This window comes from Ictalurus furcatus, chromosome 24 (assembly GCF_023375685.1).
Source record: "Ictalurus furcatus strain D&B chromosome 24, Billie_1.0, whole genome shotgun sequence".
NCBI classification, from domain to species: domain Eukaryota; kingdom Metazoa; phylum Chordata; class Actinopteri; order Siluriformes; family Ictaluridae; genus Ictalurus; species Ictalurus furcatus.
The window spans coordinates 862,033-886,224 of record NC_071278.1 but is presented as its reverse complement, the minus strand read 5'-3'; the positions used below and the strand labels follow the sequence as shown (position 1 = coordinate 886,224).

General features: G+C 41.0%; 1 protein-coding gene across 1 annotated transcript in view; it reads right to left on the bottom strand.

Moving 5' to 3' along the window:
- LOC128600403 (NACHT, LRR and PYD domains-containing protein 12-like) overlaps window positions 1-21,881 on the bottom strand; it is a 30,608-nt gene extending 8,727 nt beyond the window's left edge. The window contains exons 1-11 of the mRNA XM_053612864.1: window positions 21,810-21,881; window positions 17,146-17,287; window positions 16,745-16,858; window positions 16,225-16,344; window positions 15,422-15,541; window positions 13,253-13,309; window positions 11,285-13,078; window positions 10,805-10,978; window positions 10,134-10,307; window positions 8,449-8,622; window positions 3,153-3,326 (exon numbers count right to left, since the gene is read on the bottom strand). Coding sequence (XP_053468839.1) covers window positions 3,153-3,326; window positions 8,449-8,622; window positions 10,134-10,307; window positions 10,805-10,978; window positions 11,285-13,078; window positions 13,253-13,309; window positions 15,422-15,541; window positions 16,225-16,344; window positions 16,745-16,858; window positions 17,146-17,198 — 2,954 coding nt within the window. The 5' untranslated portion in view covers window positions 17,199-17,287; window positions 21,810-21,881. The remainder of the gene's footprint in view (window positions 1-3,152; window positions 3,327-8,448; window positions 8,623-10,133; window positions 10,308-10,804; window positions 10,979-11,284; window positions 13,079-13,252; window positions 13,310-15,421; window positions 15,542-16,224; window positions 16,345-16,744; window positions 16,859-17,145; window positions 17,288-21,809) is intronic.
- Window positions 21,882-24,192: the final 2,311 nt, after the last annotated feature.

Sequence of the window (24,192 nt, the reverse complement as noted above, 5' to 3'; positions counted from 1 at the left end):
TCCATGCTAGGCTAAAAGCAAACCCTAACCGGCCGGTTCTCCCATCTATCCTGTTCTCCAACATCTGCTCCCTCGACAATAAACTGGATTACATCCAACTCCAGCAGGAAACGCGGCATGAGATTGGAGACTGTTGCGTCTTTGTTTTCACTGAGACGTGGCTCGGCAACCGTGTTCCGGACGCCGCCGTTCAGCTAGACGGGCTCGCCTCATTTCGTGCTGACAGAAATGCAGCTCTGTCCGGTGAGACTCGCGGTGGTGGCTTGTGTGTTTACATCAACACGGAATGGTGCAAGAACTCTGTGCTAGTTTCTAGTTACTACTCATCCCTGGTGGAGTTTGTGACTGTTAGATGCAGACCATTTTATTGACCGTGGGAATTCACCACTGTTCTGATAATCGGAGTATATCCATTCCCCCCAGTGCTAATGCTAAAGAGGCGCTTGTGAACTGTATGGGGCTACTAGTGAACTGTAGAACATACACCCCGATGGACTGTTTATCATTGCTGGAGATTTCAACCATGCGACTCACAAAACAGTGCTCCCTAAATTTCAGCATGTGGACTTTGCAACGAGGGGGGCGAATACGCTGGATATTATTTACACAAACATCCCCGGCACATACAGGGCAGAGCCCCGCCCCCACCTCAGCTACTTAGACCACGTCTCTGTTATGCTAATCCCAGCACACAGACCGCTCGTCAGATGCTCCAAACGGTTCTGTCTCAGGTGAAATCCTGGCCAGCAGGAGCCATCTCTGCTCTTCAGGACTGTTTTGAGCACACTGACTGGGAGATGTTCATGGAGGCTACAACTGACAGCAACTCCACAAACTTGGAGGAATACACGGCATCAATGACCAGCTACATCAGCAAGTGCACTCCAACCAGAAGCTGTGGATGACTGCGGAGGTGTGAACACTACTGAGGACCCGAGACTCCACCTTCAGGGTAGATGACAAAGTGGCCCTATGAACAGCAAGGGCCAAACTGTCCCGGGCCATCAGAGAGGCAAAGCGTGCACATGCCCAGAAAATCCACAGTCATTTCACGGATAGCGGCGACACACGGCGCATGTGGCCGGGCATTCAGGCAATCAGCAACTACAGGACAACATCACCTGCCTGTGACAGTGATGCCTCCCTTCCAGATGCTCTGAACAACTTCTACACTCGGTTTGAGGCGCAGAGTGACATGGGAGCGAGGAAGACCACCCCTCCTCCCAGTGACCAGGTGCTGTGTCTAACCACGGCTGATGTGAGGAAAACTCTACGCAGAGTCAACCCATGGAAGGCTGCTGGACCAGACAACATTCCTGGCAGAGTGCTCAGAGGATGTGCAGATCAGCTAGCCGATGTTTTCACAGCTACCATCATTGTCCCCGTGCAGAAGAAGTCTTCAGTGTCCTGCCTCAATGACTACAGTCCCGTTGCACTCACATCCATCATCATGAAATGCTTTGAGAGGCTCGTCATGAGGCACATCAAGACCCTGCTGCCCCCCTCACTGGACCTGCTGCAGTTCATGTATCGCACCAACTGATCGACAGATGATGCCATCGCCATTACCCTACATCTGGCCCTCACCCACCTGGACAAGAAGGACACCTACGTTCGAATGCTGTTCATAGACTTCAGTTCAGCATTCAACACAATCATTCCTCAGCACCTGATTGGAAAGCTGAAACTACTGGGCCTGAACACCTCCATCTGCAAATGGATCCTGGACTTCTTGACTGGGAGACCAAAATCACTCCAGATCGGGAACATCATCTCCAGCACCACCACACTGAGCACTGGGGCCACTCAGGGCTGTGTGCTCAGTCCACTGCTGTTCACTCTGCTGACTCACGACTGTGCAGCAACGCACACCTCCAATCACATCATCAAGTTTGCAGATGACACAACCGTGGTGGGTCTCATCAGCAAGAACGACAAGTCAGCATACAGAGATGAGGTGCAGCGGCTAACGGACTGGTGCAGAGACAACAACCTGTCTCTGAATGTGGACAAAAGAAAAGAGATGGTGGTTGACTTCAGGAGAGCACAGAACGATCGCTCTCCGCTGAACATCGATGGCTCCTCTGTGGAGATCATCAAGAGCACAGAATTCCTTGGTGTTCACCTGACGGAGAACCTCACCTGGTCCCTCAACACCAGCTCCATCACCAAAAAAGCCCAGCAGCATCTCTACTTTCTGCAAAGGCTGAAGAAAGCCCATCTCCCATCCCTTATCCTCACCACATTTTACAGAGGAAATACTGAGAGCATCCTAAGCAGCTGCATCACTGTCTGGTTTGGAAATTGCACCTTATTGGATCGCAAGACCCTGCAGCGGATAGTGAAGACAGCTGAGAAGATCATCGGGCTCTCTCTCCCTTCCATCACAGACATTTACACCACATGCTGCATTTGCAAAGCCACCAGAATTGTGGAGGACCCCACACACCCCTCATACACCCCTCACATACTCTTCACCCTGCTGCCATCAGGAAAACGGTACCAGAGCATTGGGCCCTCACGGCTGTAACAGCTCCGTCACCCAAGCCATCAGACTCCTCAATACTCAGAGACTGGACTGACACACACACGCACACACACTCTCTCTGAACTGAACACCATCCCACTCCCATTGTAATATTTGCAAATTCCTGCATTGACTTTATTGCATTTTTGCTGCTACTGTAGTATAAAAATATAGTATTTAATTTATTGTCACTATTATACACTTTACCTGGCTGCTACCACAATAACTGCTATGTCCATATTTGGTATAAGCTAATCTGCTGTTAACATTTACACCATTTTAAAATTATATTGTTACTCCTTGGCACCTACCTTTTGCACAACCTGTTATATCAGACACTTCCACACTAAAACTGTGTACTGTTTGGCGCTACAGTGTCACTTACTATATCTATTGTTCTGTTTTAATAGTTACTGAACTGTCCTGTGGTGTTAGCACACGTCTGCACGTGCACTTTGTGTGGAATGTTTGTATATCTTATTTAGTTCTGTGTCGTCTCATGTGGTTAGTGTGTTGTTTTATGTCCTAGAGGAACGTTGTTTTGTTTCACTGTGTACTGTACCAGCTGTATATGGTTGAAATGACAATAAAACCACTTGAACTTGACTCTGAGAGATGATCTTACCTCAGTGTCTCCAGTTTACAGTGAGGATTCTCCAGTACAGCAGAGAGACACTTCACTCCTGAGTCTCTGAGGTTATTCTCAGATACCTCCAGTTCTCTCAGGTGTGAGGGGTTTGATCTCAGAGCTGAAGTCAGAGCAGCACAGCCTTCATCTGAGACATCACAATAAGACAACCTGCAGAGAAAAGAAGAAGAAGACTTTGTCACATATACATTACAGCACAGTGACATTCTTTTCTTCACTTACCCCAGCATGTTCGGAAGCTGGGGTCAGAGCGCAGCCATGATACGGCGCCCTTGGAGCAGAGAGAGTTAAGGGCCTTGCTCAAAGACCCAACACTGGCAGCTTGGCGCTGCTGGGGATTGAACCCCCGACCTTCTGATCAATAACCTTAACTGTTGAGCCACCACTGCCCTGAAAGTCAAATGACACACTCTTTATGCTCTCAAATACAGCATCTTATTCAATTACAGTATATTAGAGCAATAATTTAAAAAATGTATAATTCATTCAATCCTCTTTTTTGTTTTAATGAAATCAAACAAACAAAACAAAACCCCTTGTTAAAACTAGATAACACAAATCTGGGAAGGATTTATAATGCTGCTGTTCCTGCATCCAAGTTAGATATTGTATAATCTGGGTGTCCGTATCCATGCACCATTTGTTCTCTGATCAGTTCTCCCAGGCTCTGGCACCAGTGCAAGAAATGAGAAGCTCAGGCTAAGCTTATTTTAAGCTTTCATGTGACCCTTTCATAATGCTGTTGTGGTAGTACACAGCAGCCACCCTGGATCCACAAATATTGTGCGTGTTATGTTTAGTCTACGCCAATTTGGGAATGTTTTAAAGATGTATTACAAAAGCACTGGTGAACATGTCTATCATCACCAACTTTTGCTGAACATTGGAGAACAAAACTCAGGAGGAATAAATGATGGAGTGCAGGAAGAGGTACGGGACCTCTGTATAGTCTGTAAACCAGTATAGGCTGATGCCTCTGGTGGGAGACAGTGTGCCGGAAACACCGTGTGAGGCAGCAGAAGTGTTGTAAGCCAGCCAGTATTTTCTCTAGGCTAAAGGCTAACCCTAGCCGTCCGACTCTACCATCCATTCTTTTCTTCAATGTTCACTCTCTCGACAATAAACTGGACTCAGACTACAGCTGAAGTCAATGAAGCCTAATGACAGCATTCTGAACACAGCCATTCAGCTAGCTGGGCTAACTACATTGTGCTGACAGGATAGCAGCATTGTCTGGTAAGACTTGCCATGGTGGTCTGTGTGTTTACTAAGACAATGAATCATGCAGGAATGCTGTTGTGGTCTCAAGCCACTGTTTGTTGCTGGTGGAGTTTATGACTGTGAAATGCTTGCCATATTACCTGCCCAGAGAGTTTGTTCATTGTTGCAGTATACATCCTCCTGGCACTCGCACAAGGGAAGCGCTAAGTAAACGCTACGGAACTATCAGTAACTTACAGACGGCACTCTGTGATGGATTTTTCATCATCCTCATTTCATTGGAGACAAATCTGAGATCACTGCTGCCAAAATTCCACCAGCATGTTGATTTTGTGACCCATGGTATAAAACACTTTAGACTTACACAAACATTCACTGTGCTTACAAGGCCAAAAAAATACCATTATGCAATGATGCTGTTCATTGACTTCAGTTCAGCATTCAGCACAATCATGCCACAACAACTGACAACAAAGCTTAACATTCTAGGTCTGGCCACCTCTCTCTGCAACTGGATCCTCGACTTTCTGAATGGGAGACCCCAGTCTGAAAGACTTGGCAACACCACCTCCAGCACCACCACAATGAACATCACGCCCCCCCTCCCCCCAAGGGCTGTGTGCTCAGTCCACTGCTGTTTACCCTGCTGACTCATAACTGTGCTGCAAAGCTCAGTTCAAATCACATCATCAAGTTTGCTGATGACACTACAGTCGTGGGCCACACACCAAAAAGATCACCTTGTCTCACCTCTCCCATGGTGTTCCTCAAGAGTCAGTTCTTGGCCTGCTATTATTCATCATATATATGCTCCCTCTTGGCAATATCATTAATCAACATGCCCTGTAGTTTCACTGATATGCTGATGATACTCAGATTTGGTCATATCACAGCAAACCAGTGACTACATTTCCCATCCTGCACTGCGGCGTACAAGCATGGCCGCCATGAACTGCAATTCCCAGAACACACACGCTCACCTTCTCCGGAATTCTAATCACACCTGTTCCCAATCTCACACTCACTCCATGCTACATAAGAGATCATTTTGATTCATGGTCTTTGATCTTGTTTCTGCCTGTTTTTGACCACACTATTGTCTTCTGATTTGGATTTGTCTACCTGTCTCTCTTTATTAAAAGCTCTTTTCTGCACTTGCATCCGTCCTAACCTTCATTACGTGGAAAACGTGACAGAATACTATGCCTTACCATGGATGCAGCCAGAAGACGGACGAGACGTCACGCTAAGGGAACCAAGCGAACCATCCCAGCTTTGGATTCAATCCAGTTTCCTCAGTGGACTTTCGTAGATCTCCCAGATTGGTATGGGTTTATGGCTACCCTGAATATTTTCTTGTTGACTGCCAGCTCTATTTTTCAAGCCTAGCGGACCCCAAGCCCGGCAAGAAGCAATGGCTAAGGTTCATGTTGTCCTGGTTTTGTGGCCCAGCCCACCAGTGGGCGCAGCATCTAGTAGCCATGGGATCCAGGGGACTGGAGAATGTAACTCAGTTTGTGGGACTATTCGTGATGGTGTTCGGCAGTCCAGAATCCAGGGCCGTCCTGGAGGATCTTTTGCAGGAGGCCTGCTTCACATAAACACCTGCCGTGCCATTCACCACCTATTATGAGCCGCCAAACTGGGTGACCTCCTGCTCCAAGCGCCTGACTAAGATCCACTATGTGGTCTCCTCTTTCGATCTCCAGACAGAGGTCAATGTGGCGACCTCATCTCCAGAGCTCCAACCTGAGACCCATAAAGTGGTCTCACCCGCAGAGCTCCAGCCAGAGGTCAACGTGGCAACCTCATCTCCAGAGCTCCAACCTGGACCCACGAGGTGGTCTCATCCCCAGAGTTCGAGCATAAAATCAATTTCATGTCCGAGGTCAACCAGGTGACCTCCCAAGCCATGTTCCTGTCTGAGGTCGAAGAGACGACCTCTCCAGCCAAGTTCAAGTCCGAGGTCGAAGAGACAGCCTCTCAAGCCAAGTTCCTGTCCGAGATCGAAGAGGCGACCTCTCAAGCCAAGTTCCTGTCTGAGATCGACGAGGCTGTAGACACGACCAACTAAGTTCTCCTCATGCCCGAAACCAACATCACAACCAACCAGGTTCTGCTCACACCTGAAACCGGCGTCACGACCAACCAAGTTATGCTCACACCAGAGTCTGTTGACACAACCTCCCAAGTTCTCCTCATGCCTGAAACCGATGTCATGACCAACCAGGTTCTGCTCACGCCTGAAGCCGACGTCACAACCATCCAAGAGTTGCACATGCCTGAAACCGACATCACGACCAACCAAGTTATGCTCACGCCAGAGTCTGGTGACATGACCAACCAAGTGCTCCTCATGCCTGAAACCGACATCACGAGCAACCAGGTTCTCCTCACGCCTGAAACCGATATCACGACCAACCAAGTTCTGCTCATGCCCGAGTCTGCTGACACAACCAACCAAGTTCAGCTGAGGCCGTCGCTCTGCTGAGAATGTTGCTCCACACTCAAGAATGGCCACCAAGTCAAGGACCTGTCTAAAGCTGACAACACAACTTCCCAAGCCTGGGTCTTGCCTAATGACCCCAGTGAACCAGCCCCAGCCTCATGTCTGCTCCTCGGCTCCTTGAGGAATATGCTACTTGTTGGACGATGCCTGCATTGTAACCTCTGGGGCTGTGAAGACATTTTGCCCAGAGGACCAGGACCGCCAGGGGAGGGAGTGTATTTTTCTGGTTTGCTGTGATATGACTTAACGCAACCCCATCCCCCCCCCCCCCACACACACACACACCTGACCCGTTGCCTGTTCTTGACCACGCTATTGTCTTCTGATTTGGATTTGTCTACCTGTCTCTCTTTATTAAAAGCTATTATCTGCACTTGCAGCCGTCCTAACCTTCATTACATGGAAAATGTGACAGATTTACATACATACCAACCACTGCTTCCTCCAGCACTAGTGCATCATCTGACGGACTTAAAGGCTTGGAGGAATTCTAATTTTCTGAGGCTTAACAGTAACAAATCTGAAGTAATACTAATTGCATCCCAAGCCACATTAAAGCAAAAGCACTACTCATTATCTATCCCAGGGTTTATTACATCCACCTCAGATCATTTTTGAAGCCTTGCTGTTGCATAGGTGACCACACAACAATCATACATTAAAGATATGACATTACTACAGCTATCTTTAAATTTAATTTAAATTAAAATTATCTTTCCCTCTTTTCACCTGAGATATTCATTCACGCTTTTATCATCTCTAGCCTTGACAACTGCAATGCTGTTCTTTACAGACTCCCAGTGCTTAATAAATTACTGTATGTGCAAAACTCAGTTGCTAGGGTTATAACCCACACAAGGCCATATGAACACATCACACCCATACTCCAAAAATTACACTCCAAAAATTACACCTCCCTGTTCCTTTCATGTACAATACAACACACTTCTTCTGTTCTTTAGGTCTCTGCATGGTCTTGGCCCTGAAAACGTATCTAACCTCCTTCTCAGATACACATCTATACACACGTTTAGATCCTCTGACACGCATCTCTTGCCTCCACACCACAGGAAACAGGGCTCATCTTTTCCGCCTTGCATTTGCTCACACCCAGTGACTCTTGCACTGAAACTTATTGTGCCTTTAATTGTTTATTTAGATTTTTTTTGTCATTGCTTCTATGTTTTATATACACATATGCATTTTCCCCTTTTATTTTAATTGTTATCCCTCTTTGTTTACATTATTGACTTCTATTTTAAATTGAAATACGGGAATGGAGAGCAGCATCTCAGAGAACAGGTGGGTAATTTCATGAATGAGCATACACCTGTATGTGATTAACAATGTTCCTGTTATACCGTTTAACTTTTGCAGTAGAGGAGAGTTTTTTCAGAGCTGAAATTGTCTGTGGTACAGAGTGGAGCAACCTGATTGTTTGTGTATGAGCTTGTGTCTGTGCATGCGAAGGTGGCAGTTTTGTTTCTTTCTAAATATTGACATTTAGAAACTATTAGAATGTGCCTTAAGAGATGATCTTACCTCAGTGTCTCCAGTTTACAGTGAGGATTCTCCAGTACAGCAGAGAGACACTTCACTCCTGAGTCTCTGAGTTTATTCCAAGACAGGTCCAGTTCTCTCAGGTGTGAAGGGTTTGATCTCAGAGCTGAAGTCAGAGCAGCACAGCCTTCATCTGAGAAATGACAATCACGCAACCTGCAGAGAGACAATGACACACTCTTCACTCTCTCAGTTCAGGACACACAGATCAGTTCAGCAGGAACTTTTCATCAAACAGTCACTGCAGTCTTTAATCACTCTGAAATACTTACTCATGAATCCTATAAGAGCAATGTTGGGATGCTGAGTAAAATGTAAATAAAACAGAATGCAATGGTTTGCAAATCTCATAAACCCATATGTTATTCACAATAGAACATAGAAAACATTTCAAATGTTTAAACTGAGGAAATCTGTCGTTTTAAGGAAAAAATAAGGTCATTTTGAATTTGATAGCTGCAGCATGTCTCAAAAAAGTTGGGACGGGGCAACAAACGACTGGAAAAGTAAGTGTTAGTAAAAAGAAACAGCTGAAGGTTAATTGGCAACAGGTCAGTAAGATGATTGGGTATAAAAAGATCTTAGAGAGGCGGAGTCTTTCAGAAGTAAAAATGGGATGGAATCGGGATGGAAGCAGATGTTGCTCTAAAACCTGTATATACCTTTCAGCACTGATGGTAACTTTCCAGATGTGCAAGCTTCCCATTCCATAGGCATTAATGCACCCCCATACCATCAGAGACATGGGCTTTTGAACTGAGTGGTGATAAAAAGCTGGATGGTCCCTCTCCTCTTTAGTCTAGAGGATGTGGCGTCCATGGTTTCCAAAAAGAATTTAAAATTTCGATTCGTCTGACCAGAGAACAGTTTTCCTCGTCGCCTCAGTCCATTTTAAATGAGCTTTGGCCCAGAGAAGACAGCGGCATTTCTGGATCATGTTCACATATGGCTTCTTCTTTGCATGATAGAACTTTAATAGAATCATGTCTGTTTTTAATGCAGTGCCGCCTGAGGACCCGAAGATCACGGGCATGCAGTACTGATTTTCACCCTTGCCCCTTAAGCCCAGAGATTTCTCCAGATTCTCTGAATCTTTTGATGATATTATGTACTGTAGATGATGAGATATTCATAGTCTTCGCAATTTTATGTTGACTAACATTATTCGGAAATTGTTCCACAAATTGTAGATGCAGTTTTTCACAGATTGGTGAACCTCTGCCCATCTTTACTTCTGGAAGACGCTGTCTCTCTAAGATCCTCTTTCTATACCCAATCATCTTACTGACCTGTTCCCAATTAACCTCCAGCTGTTTCTTTTTGCTAACACTTACTTTTCCAGCCGTTTGTTGCCCCCGTCCCAGCTTTTTTAAGACGTGTTGCGGCCATCAAATTCAAAATGACCTTATTTTTTTCGTTAAATGGAACATTTACTCAATTTAAACATTTGATATGTTTTCTGTGGTCTATTGTGAATAACATATGGGTTTAACATATGGGCAGATAATTGCATTCTGTTTTTATTTACATTTTACACAGCGTCCCAACTTATTTGGAATTGGGGATTTTTTGGAATGCTGAATTTACAACCTCTGCTTCAGTCTCACTATTACAGAATGTGTCTTACTGAGGAGCAGGTCATGTGACTCTCAGAGAGATGATCTTACCCCAGTGTCTCCAGTTTACAGTGAGGATTCTCTAGTACAGCAGAGAGACACTTCACTCCTGAGTCTCTGAGTTTATTCACAGACAGATCCAGTTCTCTCAGGTGTGAGGGGTTTGATCTCAGAGCTGAAGTCAGAGCAGCACAGCCTACATCTGAGATATCACAACCCTTCAACCTGCAGAGAGACAATGACACACTCTTCACTCTCTCAGCTCAGGACACACAGATCAGATCATACTCAACAGTACTCAACTATCAGAATAACAAACTGTTAATCATTCTGATTCTGATGACTATCAAACAGTTCACTGAAACTTTACAGGTTTAGTAGATTTTGGGCTCAGGATGAAAAGGCAAAATAAAAATCAATCATATAAAAATCAACATACAAAACCAATCAGTGTTTTTCCAGATGACCTGAGTAAAGAGTAAATTCTACATTTTTATTGATTAAGACTGTATAAAATTATTCAGATTCTGAAAAGTTATTCACTTTCACTTCATACATTGGAGAATACAGAATCATGGACCTATGTTATACACATGACATCACAATGAAACTAAAACAGGCATGGAAATGGGGTGGAGCTACTGGTATACTAGTTGTAAATTATAAGAAAGCTTTTATGTAAAAGGTCTCTGGTCATGTGACTCTCAGAGAGATAACTTTACCTCAGTGTCTCCAGTTTACAGTGAGGATTCTCCAGTCCAGGCGAGAGACACTTCACTCCTGAGTCTGTAAATTTATTCCAAGACAGACTCAGTTCTCTCAGACTGGAGGACCCAGAGCTGAGAACGGAGGCCACAGCTGCACAACCTTTCTGTTTCAGGTCACAGTCTTTAAACCTGACAGCAAACACAGAAGACGGGGTTCAGTAACACCGGTGTACATTAATGAACAAGTTAATAAATCTTCCAAAAATACAAATATCAAATATAACATTAGTTTAGCAGCTCATGTTGCAACATGCTGCATAATGCATTGTCTAATGTCTGTGTACAGTGTACATAGAACATACTGTATATCCAGTTTCACATCAGATTTAAGAATCCTCTGAGATCTATCAGTGTCTGATAAAGTTCTTATAAAGTTCTTTCAGCTTCTCTGCTGCCAACAGTAACAGTGTAACAGTTATATTCAGCATTACTTACTGAGCTTTTCTGGATGCTGCAACCACAGGCAGGAGCTTCAGAAGAACCTCGTCTGATGTACAGTGTTTGTTGGTATATTTATTAAGGACAAACACATCCTGTTCCTGCATTGATGTCAGTAACACAAACACCACAGCTGACCACTGAGAAGAAGAAAGTTCACTTTGTTGTAAATCTCCAGATTGCAGGTAGTGTTGGACTTCCTCAACTAGAGAATGATCATCCAGTTCATACAGACAGTGGAACAGATTGATGGATTTCTCTGGTGAGGGATTCTCTCTGATCTTCTCCTTGATGTAATGAACTGTTTCATGTGTGCTGTGAGAGCTACTTCCTGTCTGTGTCACTACGGTTTGTAAGAGGATCTGATTGGACTCCAGTGAGAGACCCAGAAGAAAGCGAAGGAAAAGATCCAGATGTCCATTTTCACTCTGTAAAGCCTGATCTACAGCACTCTTGTGGACATCTGAGATGGTAATTTGTCGAAGCAGCATCCACAGTTTAGACAACAGACTCTGCTGAAGAACATTTCTCTTTTCATTCATGAATATCAGGTGCACATATAGAGCTGCGAGGTGTTCCTGAATGCTCAGATGAACAAAGCAGTACATTTTACTCTGGTGAAGCCCAAACTCCTCTCTGAAGATCTGTGTACACACACCTGAATACACTGATGCTTCTGTCACATCAATGCCACACTCCATCAGGTCTTCCTCATAGAAGATCAGGTTGCCTTTCATCAGCTGCTGAAAAGCCAGTTTACCCAGTTTCAGAACCATTTCTGTATCTGTCTTTCTGCTCTTTGTGTACTTTTTCTTTATGACGTTTGTCTGAATGATGAGGAAGTGTGTGTACATTTGAGTCAGAGTCTTGGGGATCGCTCCACTCTCTGCTTCACCCAACATTCTCTCTAGAACAGCGGCTGAAATCCAGCAGAAGACTGGGATGTGGCACATGATGTAGAGGCTTCTTAATGACTTCAGGTGTGTGATGATTCTGTTGCTCAGGCTCTGATCACTGATCCTCTTCCTGAAATATTCCTCCTTCTGTGGGTCATTGAACCCTCGTACCTCTGTGAGTCGATGGACCCACTCAGAGGGGATTTGATCAGCTGCTGCTGGTCGGGAGGTGATCCAGATGAGAGCAGAGGGAAGCAGATTCCCTTTGATCAGGTTTATCAGCAGCACATGCACTGATGCTGATTCAGTTACATCACACAACCTCACTGTGTTCTGGAAATCCAGAGGGAAACGACACTCATCCAAACCATCAAAAATGAACAGAACTTTGTACAAGCTGGAAATGTTTGTTTCTTTTATCTCCTTATAAAAGAGATGAAGAAGCTCCATCAGACTCAGGTTTCGATCCTGCATTAAATTGAGCTCTCTGAAAGGAAGTGGAAATATGAGATGAACATCCTGATTTGTTTTCCCTTCAGCCCAGTCTAGAATGAATTTCTGCACAGAGACTGTTTTTCCAATGCCAGCGACTCCCTTTGTCAGAACGCTCCTGATGGGTTTGTCTTCTTCAGATAAGGGCTTAAAGATCTCACTGCATTTGATTGGTGTTTCCTCTGTTGCTGCTCTCCTGGATGCTGCCTCGATCTGTCTCACCTCATGTTCATTATTGACTTTTCCACTGTCTCCTTCTGTGATGTAGAGCTCTGTGTAGATCTCATGCAGAAGTGTTGGGTTTCCCTGGTTTGTCATCACCTCATTTACATGCTGAAACTTCTTCAGCAGATTTAATTTGTATTTCTCCAGAAGATGAGGTTCAGTGGTTCCAGACTTACACCTGTAACACGGTCACAGACATGTAGAGAGACATCAAGCACAATCTCTGTCATTGATTAAATATGTACTTGATAATCTAATCAGTCTGTGGAAATAATCAGCAAGAAGTAATTAGAGAGATGTTTATAATACCAGCGTTATAATAATCCACTGTCACTGCTGAGTTTGATCTTACCCTGTATCTCTGATTGTGATCTTCTGTTCTGTTTTGTCTCCTGTTCGCTCCAGGACACTGTGAAAACAAAAGATTTTATATATCATACACCTGTACACCATTATTACACCATTATCTACATTCATTTAAACCATAGTTTTCAGCATCAAATCTCCTACATGATTTACAGATTTTTTAGATAATGTAAATGCAACTGTCGTTATGACCAAACAGTTCAATTTTAGTTTCATCTAACCAAATAACTCTCCTCCAAAAGCCTGCAGATCACCTGCACACTTCAGTCTGGCTTTTTTATGCCCATCTTAGCCTTCTTGTTTGTGCAAAAGCCATTCAGGCCATGCCAAAGTAGAATTTTAAAAAACTATATATATATATATATATATATAAAAACTTATGAGGCTTAATTGAGGTGGATAATTTTGTTAATCAATAAGATGTGCACATAAAAAACGATGGAATCACATTTACCGAGTCCTTGTTGCACATCAAAAATCATGTGATTTTGCCTTAACAAATCATGATTGGATAATTGGCTGATGTGATTGGATATTCGGTGTGTGTGGCCAACTGATACAGTGCAATGGAAATGCGTTCTTCTGTGGGAACTGGGGCGCGGTGGGTCGTCAACTTTCATTTGCATTCATACTTTGCACCAGTGACCCTGGAAGTGATGATTTTGTTCTCTTGAACACATGGGATGGAAATGGTGCTTTATTCCCAAAACTTATATTCGCAACTTTGATGGAAACGTAGCTAGTGTGTGTGTGTGTGTGTAAATCAGAAGTTACTGAACAGACAGACAATGCAGACGTAGCAGGAAGCCAGGATGTGGAAAAAGATTTTGATGGTGTATTTTATGATTGATGTTTCATCGATGTTTCAACATTCACATGTTTTTCTGTTAGAGATTAAAGTTATAAACAGGAAATATCCCTTGATCTGCCTGTAAGGATGTTTTTTTTTAGTCCTCGAGGACAACCCCACTTTTGTTTTTTTGGGATATCCACAATAATCCCACGCTGCTGATTTTAATTTCTTTTTCAGCGGGGGATGGAGATTGGTGATATCTCTGACATTTTCTCCGCTGTGTGTGTGTGTGGAGCTAGTTGACGAGTCTGACAGGCAGTTGAAGATTAAAGGAGATACGCATGTGCAGGTGAGATTCTCTGTGTAGTTGCTTTTTTTCAATACCGTAGATAAGCAAATGATAAGATAACCATCCATTTTCATACCGCGGTATACCTTGAAAACAGTATACTGCTGAAACCCGAGTCTGGATGAGGATTCTCTCCTCTCTTTAAACATTGTTGGTAAACTAATAGGCTCATCATGGACATGGACTGTTCATGGACACACAGCTGGTGTGACCAGGGTGCTGGTGAGTCTAATGGCTCAGGCGGCTATGTCTCAGGTGGTAGAGAGGGTTGTCCACTAATCGTAGGGTTGGCGGTTCGATTCCTGGCCCACGTCACTCCACATGCTGAAGTGTCCTTGGGCAAGACACTGAACCCCAAGTTGATCCCAATGGCAAGTTAGCGCCTTGCATGGAGCTCTGCTACCATTGGTGAGTGTGTGAATGAGACACAGTGAAAAGCGCTTTATAAGTGCAGACCATTTAATTTCTTTATGTGGGTTTTACTGCACCAACGCACACAAATAATACTAATACCGTATTGTAGTCAAAAGCACAATGGACATTTTTACTCACAAGAACAAATAAATCAGTCATAATTGTGGAGGTGGGGTGTGGTCTACTGCCGGTTTATGAATGGAGGGTGGAGCCTGGAAAGTAAGCAGTTTGTGCGAGTGTGTGTGCATAGTGAAATAAAATAGCTGAAAAGCGAAAGAAATAGTGCTGGAAAATAAAGAGCCCCTTTTGAGTTGTCCGAATCTCGCCTCCCGCCTCCTCATTTCCGGTCCACCCCGTCAAGTATCACAATAATAAAATATTTTTACAAATATAGGCACATACAACACATAAAATTAAACACATACATTAAAGCCTTAATATTATTATTATTAATAATAATAATAATAACAATAATAACAATAATAATAATAATTATTATTATAATTACACTTCTCAAGTATTTACATTGGATTATGGTGTTTTTGTTGTAAGAAGCTGTAATATATCACAGAACTGTATTAACAGTAAGGAGTTGTTACCTGTGTCCAGGTGAGGATTCACTCTGGTCTTTAAACAATAATGGTAAATTTTTAGAATCATCACTCTTCATGGACACACAGCTGGGTACTGGTGAGTCTGATCTCTTTCTCTGGGTTTCACTGCACACGCACACACACAAAAATAATACTAATACTGTATTGCAGTCAAAAGCACAATGGACATTTTTACTCACAAGGACAAATAAATCAGTCATAATTGTGGAGGTGGGGTGTGGTCTACTGCCGGTTTATGAATGGAGGGTGGAGCCTGGAAAGTAAGCAGTAAAGACCTACAAGGATTTTTCTAACAAGTGTTCTGTGTTGCAGTGAGCGGCAGTGAGGATAAAAGGGGGAGAGACAAGAGCCACAGGAGAGAGAGAGAGAGAGAGAGAGAGAGACAGAGAGAGAGACAGAGAGAGCGAGAGAGAGAGCGAGAGAGAGAGAGAGAGAGCTGAGCAGCACAGAGCCATGCGTTTGTGCGAGTGTGTGTGCATAGTGAAATAAAATAGCTGAAAAGTGAAAGAAATAGTGCTGGAAAATAAAGAGCCCCTTTTGACTTGTCCAAATCTCGCCTCCCGCCTCCTCATTTCCGGTCCACCCCGTCAAGTATCACAATAATAAAATATTTTACTAATATAGGCACATACAACACATAAAATTAAACACATACATTAAAGCCTTAATAATAATTACACTTAATTATTACTAAATAATTACACAAGTATTTACATTGGATTATGGTGTTTTTGTTGTAAGAAGCTGTAATATATCACAGAACTGTATCAACAGTAAGGAGATGTTACCTGTGTCCAGGTGAGGATTCACTCTGGTCTTTAAACAATAATGGTAAATTTTTAGAATCATCACTCTTCATGGACACACAGCTGGGTACTGGTGAGTCTGATCTCTTTCTCTGGGTTTCACTGCACACGCACACACGCACACGCACGCACACACACACACACACACACACACACACACACACAGATACAGTACGCATTAGTGTTTTCTTAACTTTAACAACATTTCTTTTGTTCTAAGTTTGGACCATGTTACACTGAGTGATGAAGAATTACAGTATGTGCTTTTACTCAATACTGGAGTACATTTGCAAAATCTGTACTGTCACACATTAGTATTTTGAATATTCGGTGTCATTTAGAAGTAGCTGTGAAGTGTATTTTAATTGCACCATGACTTCCACATGGATATAATTTTATAGTGAAATAAAGTTAGTAGTTTTACCAAACGGGTTTGATAATGTAGATTAATTATTACTATCAATATTAACTAGAAAAAGAATTAACTATGAGGAGACGTTACCTGTGTGTAGATGAGAGGTCTTCATTTAATCCTGGTGGAGGATCTGTACACACATCACTGTTCATGGAGACACTGCTGGGTCCTGCACAGTCTGATGTCTTTTCCTGGGTTTCACTATTCAACAACATACACTTTTTACTATTAATCATTTATGTACTGCCTTTCCATTCTCATTAACATGCACAGATAGTCAGTAGATTAGTGTAGTAATAGTCTTTTAAAAAAGATTGGGGGGGAGGGGGGGGGGGTGAAAATCTTGAGAAAATTATCCACTTAAGATTTTCTTTTCTTTCACCTTGCCTCCTCATGGACACACACATCACTGTTCATTAAAACACAACTTGGTACTAGAACGTTCTCATTAAATGTTCATGTTTAAGATACAGTAGCAGAAGCTTTACCTCATCTTTAATTGTTGAGATCCGTCAGGTTGGAGAGGATTAGAGTGATCCATCTTTCACTATTAGTAAAGAAACGTTATTGGTCATGGACAGACAGCTGTGTACGACCGGCCTGATCTCTTCTGCTGCAACGGGTTACAGTCTATACAGAAACACACATAAACATAAATAAATGAAAGAAAGAAGAAATAAACAAAAAACAAAACAAACAAACAAATAAATAAAAATAACTTCAACAGCTTCAACAGCAAATATGTATTTGATAGAAAGAAATGTAATACTTTTTGGTAATACATTTATAATACAAAACATTTATAGTATTTACAGAATTAATCACTAAATCAATCAATTAATTGATTAATGTACACAGCGAGACAAGTTGGCTTCCAAATTAGACTATTGGGTGTATAATGCATTTAGTGCTGCATTGCTATAACAGTCATTTAACCTGTAGATTGGGGTAAAAACAACACTTTCAGTTCTTGTGATTAAATATCAGAATACATAGATATTGTACACCTCCAGTTATTCACAGTTTGTGAACAAGATGCTCATGTCATTTTTCTGATATTAGCAAACCTGTATTCTACCCATCCCACAGGATTCCCACATACAGTCCTGAAAGTAGTTCCTGGACAATTATAAAGGAAATGCCCAGAAGAATGATCTTTTACTTCAGAATTTTACTTCATATTTTCCTGTAAAATTGAATATAAAATTTCACTGCTGGGACTTAAAAATGCCCGTAGTTGCAGAAACACCTGTACATAAATATCAGTAAATATATTCATACCTATTTTTTACAGATATAAAATACAGATGTAAAATGTTATGTGTACATGCTTGGTGTAATAATACAGTGCACCACAGAACGATATTGTTGTTAAATGATGATTCAGGTTTTCTTCTCTCTCCTCCATCAGTGACTAACACAGAAACCTAAAAGAATTAATAAACAGTTAATAAACAGACACATGGCGTTTTAGACCGTCACAGTGTGAAGTTACAGTAAAATATAACTTTTTTATTGGTGGCAAATAAATAAATAAACGAATATACAATAGAAATAGAAGATCTTTTTGGATCTCATTCACCCTCTTGCATGGATTAAATCCCTCTTGTGATATTTGGGAAAGTCATTTGGAGACTCAACCCGCTGAAGTGGCTCTGCCCTGACCTACACATCTCTCTCAGAGTTTTCTCCACGTGTGTGCTACAAAATTTAGCTTCTACCTGCAGTTAGTTTTCATCTTATCTTGTCATATACAACCTCTCAGTTAAATACCTGATTAAATGTACGGAGACATTCTGAAGAAAAATAAACCTCTGGGGTTAAACCATTGTTCATGTCTCTGCAGAGTGTTTCCTTGGCCTGGCTCGCATAAAATATATTTCTCAAATGTATTACTCAACATAAATCTAAACACAAGACCTCAAACATATAAAAAGTTATATTAAACGTTAACTTACCTCAGGAGTTGTTGACTCTCGATGTGCAGTCTGAGGTAAATTTCAGTTTCTTAGGTAAATTTCAGTCTCCGAGCTAAATTTCAGTCTCCGAGGTAAATTTCAGTCTCCGAGGTAAATTTCAGTCTCCGAGGTAAATTTCAGTCTCTGAGGTAAATTTCAGTCTCCGAGCTAAATTTCAGTCTCCGAGGTAAATTTCAGTCTCTGAGGTAAATTTCAGTCTCTGAGGTAAATTTCAGTTTCTTAGGTAAATTTCAGTCTCCGAGCTAAATTTCAGTCTCTGAGGTAAATTACAGTCTCCGAGCTAAATTTCAGTCTCTGAGGTAAATTACAGTTGGTCTGTTTCCGTTCGTGCAGGAGAGCGCTTGCGCAGATTTTGGAATTTAACTGACAGGAGAATCAGTGAGCGCGTGACGGGGGGGCATGTGTGTGTGTGTGTGTGTGTGTGTGTGTGCCTAGAGTAGTTTCATTTAGTTTCATTTAGTTCCTGCTCTAGGAACTCGTCTGAATACTGTAATACAGTTAAGAAAATATGCTCTCTCTCTCTCTCTCTCTCTCTCTCTCTCTGAAATCCATTTTAGATTAAAGCTGTAGTGTAACAAACTGTGGGAAAGTAAATGCATATTATAAGCTACATTTATTTTTGTCAGGTTTTACAGACCCTTTAGTAATCCTGGTTTAGCTCTGCTCTGTATAAAATACACAGTAAGAGTAATCAGCTCTCTGTCTGTATTCTATTATAGCCTAACATTATATATATATATATATATATATATATATATATATCTCAAAATACTAAATATGTAGAGATGCTCCGATGTATCGGCCAATAAAGGCTATTTTTTTTAAAGGCTATTTTTCCCGGTATTGGCTATCGGCCGATAATTTTAAAACATCCGATGATCAGGGCCAATTATATACTGTCAATCAAAAGAGGGCGGGGAGAACACATGTAATTCGTGCTGTGTGTAAAGAAGATGTCTCTTGTGTGGAATGAGGACAAAAATGCAGTTTGTAATCTCTGTAAAATCTACACTGATAACATTTTACAGTCCCCCACCCCCGCATTGCTCGCACGGAATTAAAGGCCCAGTACAGCGTAGATTTAAATGAGTGACTAAAAAAGGTATATATTGCACAGAAAAATATTTGTAGAGTAGTATATTTCAAATGCGGTTAATGTTAATATGAGTTAATATAATAATAAAAAAGTTTATATTAGGCCTGTATACACAGTAAAATACTTAGTGTTGAATTAACACCCAGAGTGTTCATTTGAGTCCAGTGGACTTATATAAACACTGTAGGGTGTAAACTCAACACTCTGGGTGTTAAATCAACACTGGAGATTTTGCTGTATATGACCAGTTTGATGTCAGTGATGAAGTAGAAATGCTTTTGTTTGTGGTGAGTGAATGTGAGACTAACAGGAGGTATTTTAAAATTCAGTCAATTAATTATGTTAATATGAATTAATAACATTCAATAAGTTAAGAAGTCTTACTTTAATCTTCAGAAATTAGTTAATGTGTTAATGTTAATGTGAGTAATGTGTGTTCTGTTTATGAGACCAGTTACTGTGAAACAACTTGTTGAAATGGAGAGAATACATTTTTATTTGCATTTCTTTAAGAATTGTGGAATTGATTATTATTAATTTATAAGAAGGCATAAAAGGCAGAACTATCAGTATCGGTTATCGTATCGGCTGAGAAATTTAGTATCGGTGCATCTCTACTAATGTGTTATGTTATCGATTTATGTTTCTCTTGAGGTGTTATAATTGGTGCCATGATACTGTCAGAGTTAACAGACTGTATAAAACCATAGAGACAGTTTTACAGGGATCAGGAAGAAGAATAGTCTTTAATTCCTGTTTTAATTCATGTCTGAAATCTTTCTAAGAATTTGATCACTAGATCTCATTTTTACTCAAATACTATTTAAGAACACATAGCCCTATATGACCTGTTATACTAATCAGTGAATGTCACCATCTACTGATGACATGTTGGGATTTGAGTGGTGTCTAAGAAGGACTGGAAACGTCCAATACAAACATTTTGTTGCTTGATTACTTAAAAATATCAATTAGTAATAGTATTAATTATTAATGACTAAACTCACAGGTTCCCACCCCTGGTCCTGGAGAACCCCCTGTCCTGCACATTTTAGTGTTTTCCTGCTCTAACACAATTCTGTTAATTAGCTGATTAGTTGAAGTAGAAACACTAAAATGTGCAGGACAGGGGGTTCTCCAGGACCAGGGGGAGGAACCTGTGAATTAAACCATAGTTATGCTTGTATTCAAACCTCTACATTTTTGTGGTTCTGATTTTATCTGCATGCAGAGGTTGCCAAATCTTTATATTATGTCACACCTAAAAACAAGATTGTTGCTGAAATGTTTCCACCGAACACAAGCTAATGCAATTGACTTGGAAAACTACACAGTAGTGTGTTTAAATCAAACATTAAATCAAACACAGAGACGTTTTATTTTAGACCAGGATTGCCAGGTTTTAGCAAAAAGTGCAGCCCATCTAAGACATCTCAAAAACCACACAAACAGATCTGAAACCACCCCAAAAGCTCAGGATTTGAAAAATACACCTATTTCTTTACATTTTTCTCAATTTCAGGGAAACTAGTTCTCCGTTCTGCCCATGTATTCATGATTTTCTTCACTCCATGATCTCTTTTCCCTTTTCCGATCTTTTCAAAATAGAAATGATACTGTACATCATAAACAGATTTCCTGAACTTACGGTCTATTTATACTATAGTACCCCCAAAACACTCCAAGCCCCAAAAACAATGGACCTGCTTTTTCATACAAAATGATTAACATTTGTCGTAAAAAACGTGACTCTGGCGACCCGGATTAAACACATTCCAGAAAAGTCCACTGAAATGTCGCACTACAGTAAAACACTTTAAAATGCGTGCCTGTCGTCAGTTTTCTCTCAGTGATAAAGGTTCTGTTACGTCTGATGTATTTTGTAGATTTAGTTTGTGGAAATCAGAGAGAGAAACTGGAATAATCAGTGAATATCCAGAATAAACCCAACTTTACCACAGAATACTAAATACACTCAGTTCACACAGTGCAGTTTTCCTACTGTTGTTTTTACACATGGTGTCTAAAATATATCATACATTTCCATACCTGAAATTAAAATAGAGAAATCTTTTACCTTTAGTCAACAATCCTTGTTACGTTGTTATTTCACTGTTTCTAGAGCCTTCTGTTTGTCCAAACTGGAGAAATTCTTTCACTTTGATAGAAGTAGAACAGGTTTATACACAGAGCAGTAGAACAGGTTTAGTCAGTCTCACATGAACATTACAGACACAATCAGTGTTTTAACCTCTGTATTCATTTCCGTGTTACACGTTATTAAATACAAGCACAAATTACACTGATGATTAATAGATGCTAAATTATTATATCTGTCTTTTAACAGGTGCACAGTGGACCTGCAGGCTGGTAAATATTCTCATCTGTAATTAATCTCCCAGAATCAGTTCTACTGCAATAAACACACATTAAACACACTAATCTACAGTTCAAGTTTATTCACGTTACAAAACACTGCACACAAATCTCAGTGTGTGAGTACAATATTCATGATAGGAACATTTGCTAGTACATGGATCACCTGGTAAAACCAGATCCCTCAAAATCTTCTGCTCAGTTATCCAGTATAGATCTCATCATTGTTCAGCAACTCGATCTCCAGTACAGCACCACAGACACCACTGTTTATACTATCATGCACATTCTTCTCTAAATGAAATAACATTAATAATGTTTATCGTGATCAAGTATAACATCAGAGGCAGGGGTGGATCATTTTTGGGAAAATGGGCACAATTTATTACCTACTTCAATGATGTACGCACCCTGGTGGTGGATTGAGGAGAGGTAGACTGTAATTCCTGATCATCTTACCCCCTTTTTTTTGTTGTTGTTGTGTTTGTTTGTTTTTTCTCAGGTTGTTTGTTTATCGTTTTTTGTTTCTCCCTTTCTTTTGGTTTTGGCTGTGGTTGTTTGTTGGGGTTGTTGGGTGGGGTGTTATGTAAAATGTAAATTTTCAATAAAAATTCTATGATCAAAAAAAAAAAAGTTTATCGTGATGAGGTCAGGGCTCTTTCACTTGGTAGTTCTGGGGTTTGAACTCAAGACCTTCTGATCTGTACCCCTTATCCTACACAGGGTCGTGAGGGGAGTCTGGTGGCTATCCCAGGGAACTCAGGGCACACCCTGGACAGGGTCCCAACCCATCACAGGGCAGAACCACACACACATTCAGACACTACAAACAATTTGGACATGTCAATCAGCATTTCTATAATGCATGTCTTTGAACTGGGGAGGAAACTGGAGGAGCATACAAACTCACACAGGGCAGAGGTAGGAGTCGAACCCCCAACCCTGGGGGTGGGAGGCAAATGTGATAAACACTAAACCACCATGACGCCTTCCCGAAACCTGGGATTAGATTTTATCATGAAATTTGTTCTTAGAGGTGAAACAACACGTGACATGTTTTGTAAAAGGTGTGTATGAGGTTTGTACTTGTTTGATTTTCAGAAAAATATATTTAGAGTTTTTCACCAATAAAAGACCAGTTAGCTTTCATCATGCACCAGTGTGCAATAACACACATAAACAATCATAAACAAAGTGTGTTCCTGTCCAGTTCTCTTATTTTATGCTAATAGACATTCTCCAAAACAGTGTCACTGCTTATAATATGCGCTTACACATTTCCCTAAACTATACACTCCCATTTTGTGAATCTGTTGTTATTAAGAGTAAAATGGCTTCATGAACATTCTCAAAATGAAATATTACACATAAATTCCACACACACGCATAGAAATGCAAGAAATTCTTTATGTGTTTCTTTTGAACTTTTAGTGTTTACAAGAGGGGAAAAATAAAACTATAAGTGGGCATGAAATAATTATAAATAAGAATGTATAAATATTTTTCTGTAACCTAAACAGAATCTAAAACATCAGGATAGAATAACACACAGGAACATTGGTCCATTTATAAAGAAAAGAATTATACGATACAATTATACAGGATCTTTTCCCTCATATCTATATTTATTTAACGAAAGGATTTTTTCTGTGTGTTTATCACCTCAGCAGAAATCTTTTCTTCTACTCCTCCACCTCCAACTCAGTTAATGTTCTCTCTTCTTTCTTCTCCTCTGTTTGGTCCCACTCTCCCCACTTTAGAACAGGATTATATTATGGAAGCTTATGTAACTGTGGATCTACATCTGATCACTTTATGAACTAGTGGAGTTCTCCATTAGCTTTTTCATCACTGAGTACAAACGTCAAAGTGCTGATACTGTTCTTTATTGAGGATAAGAATCACTCACATTCTGATCATTCTCTCTATTGAGGGTCTCTACTCACTGTACTGATATTGTATATATTTAAAGGATAAGACTAAGACGTAATATTGTATTCTGTTGAGAGAGAGGATGACTGAAACTCACTACATGGGTTAGCGTAAAGCAACATTCAGTAAAATCTGGTGAAGGTAGACTGTGA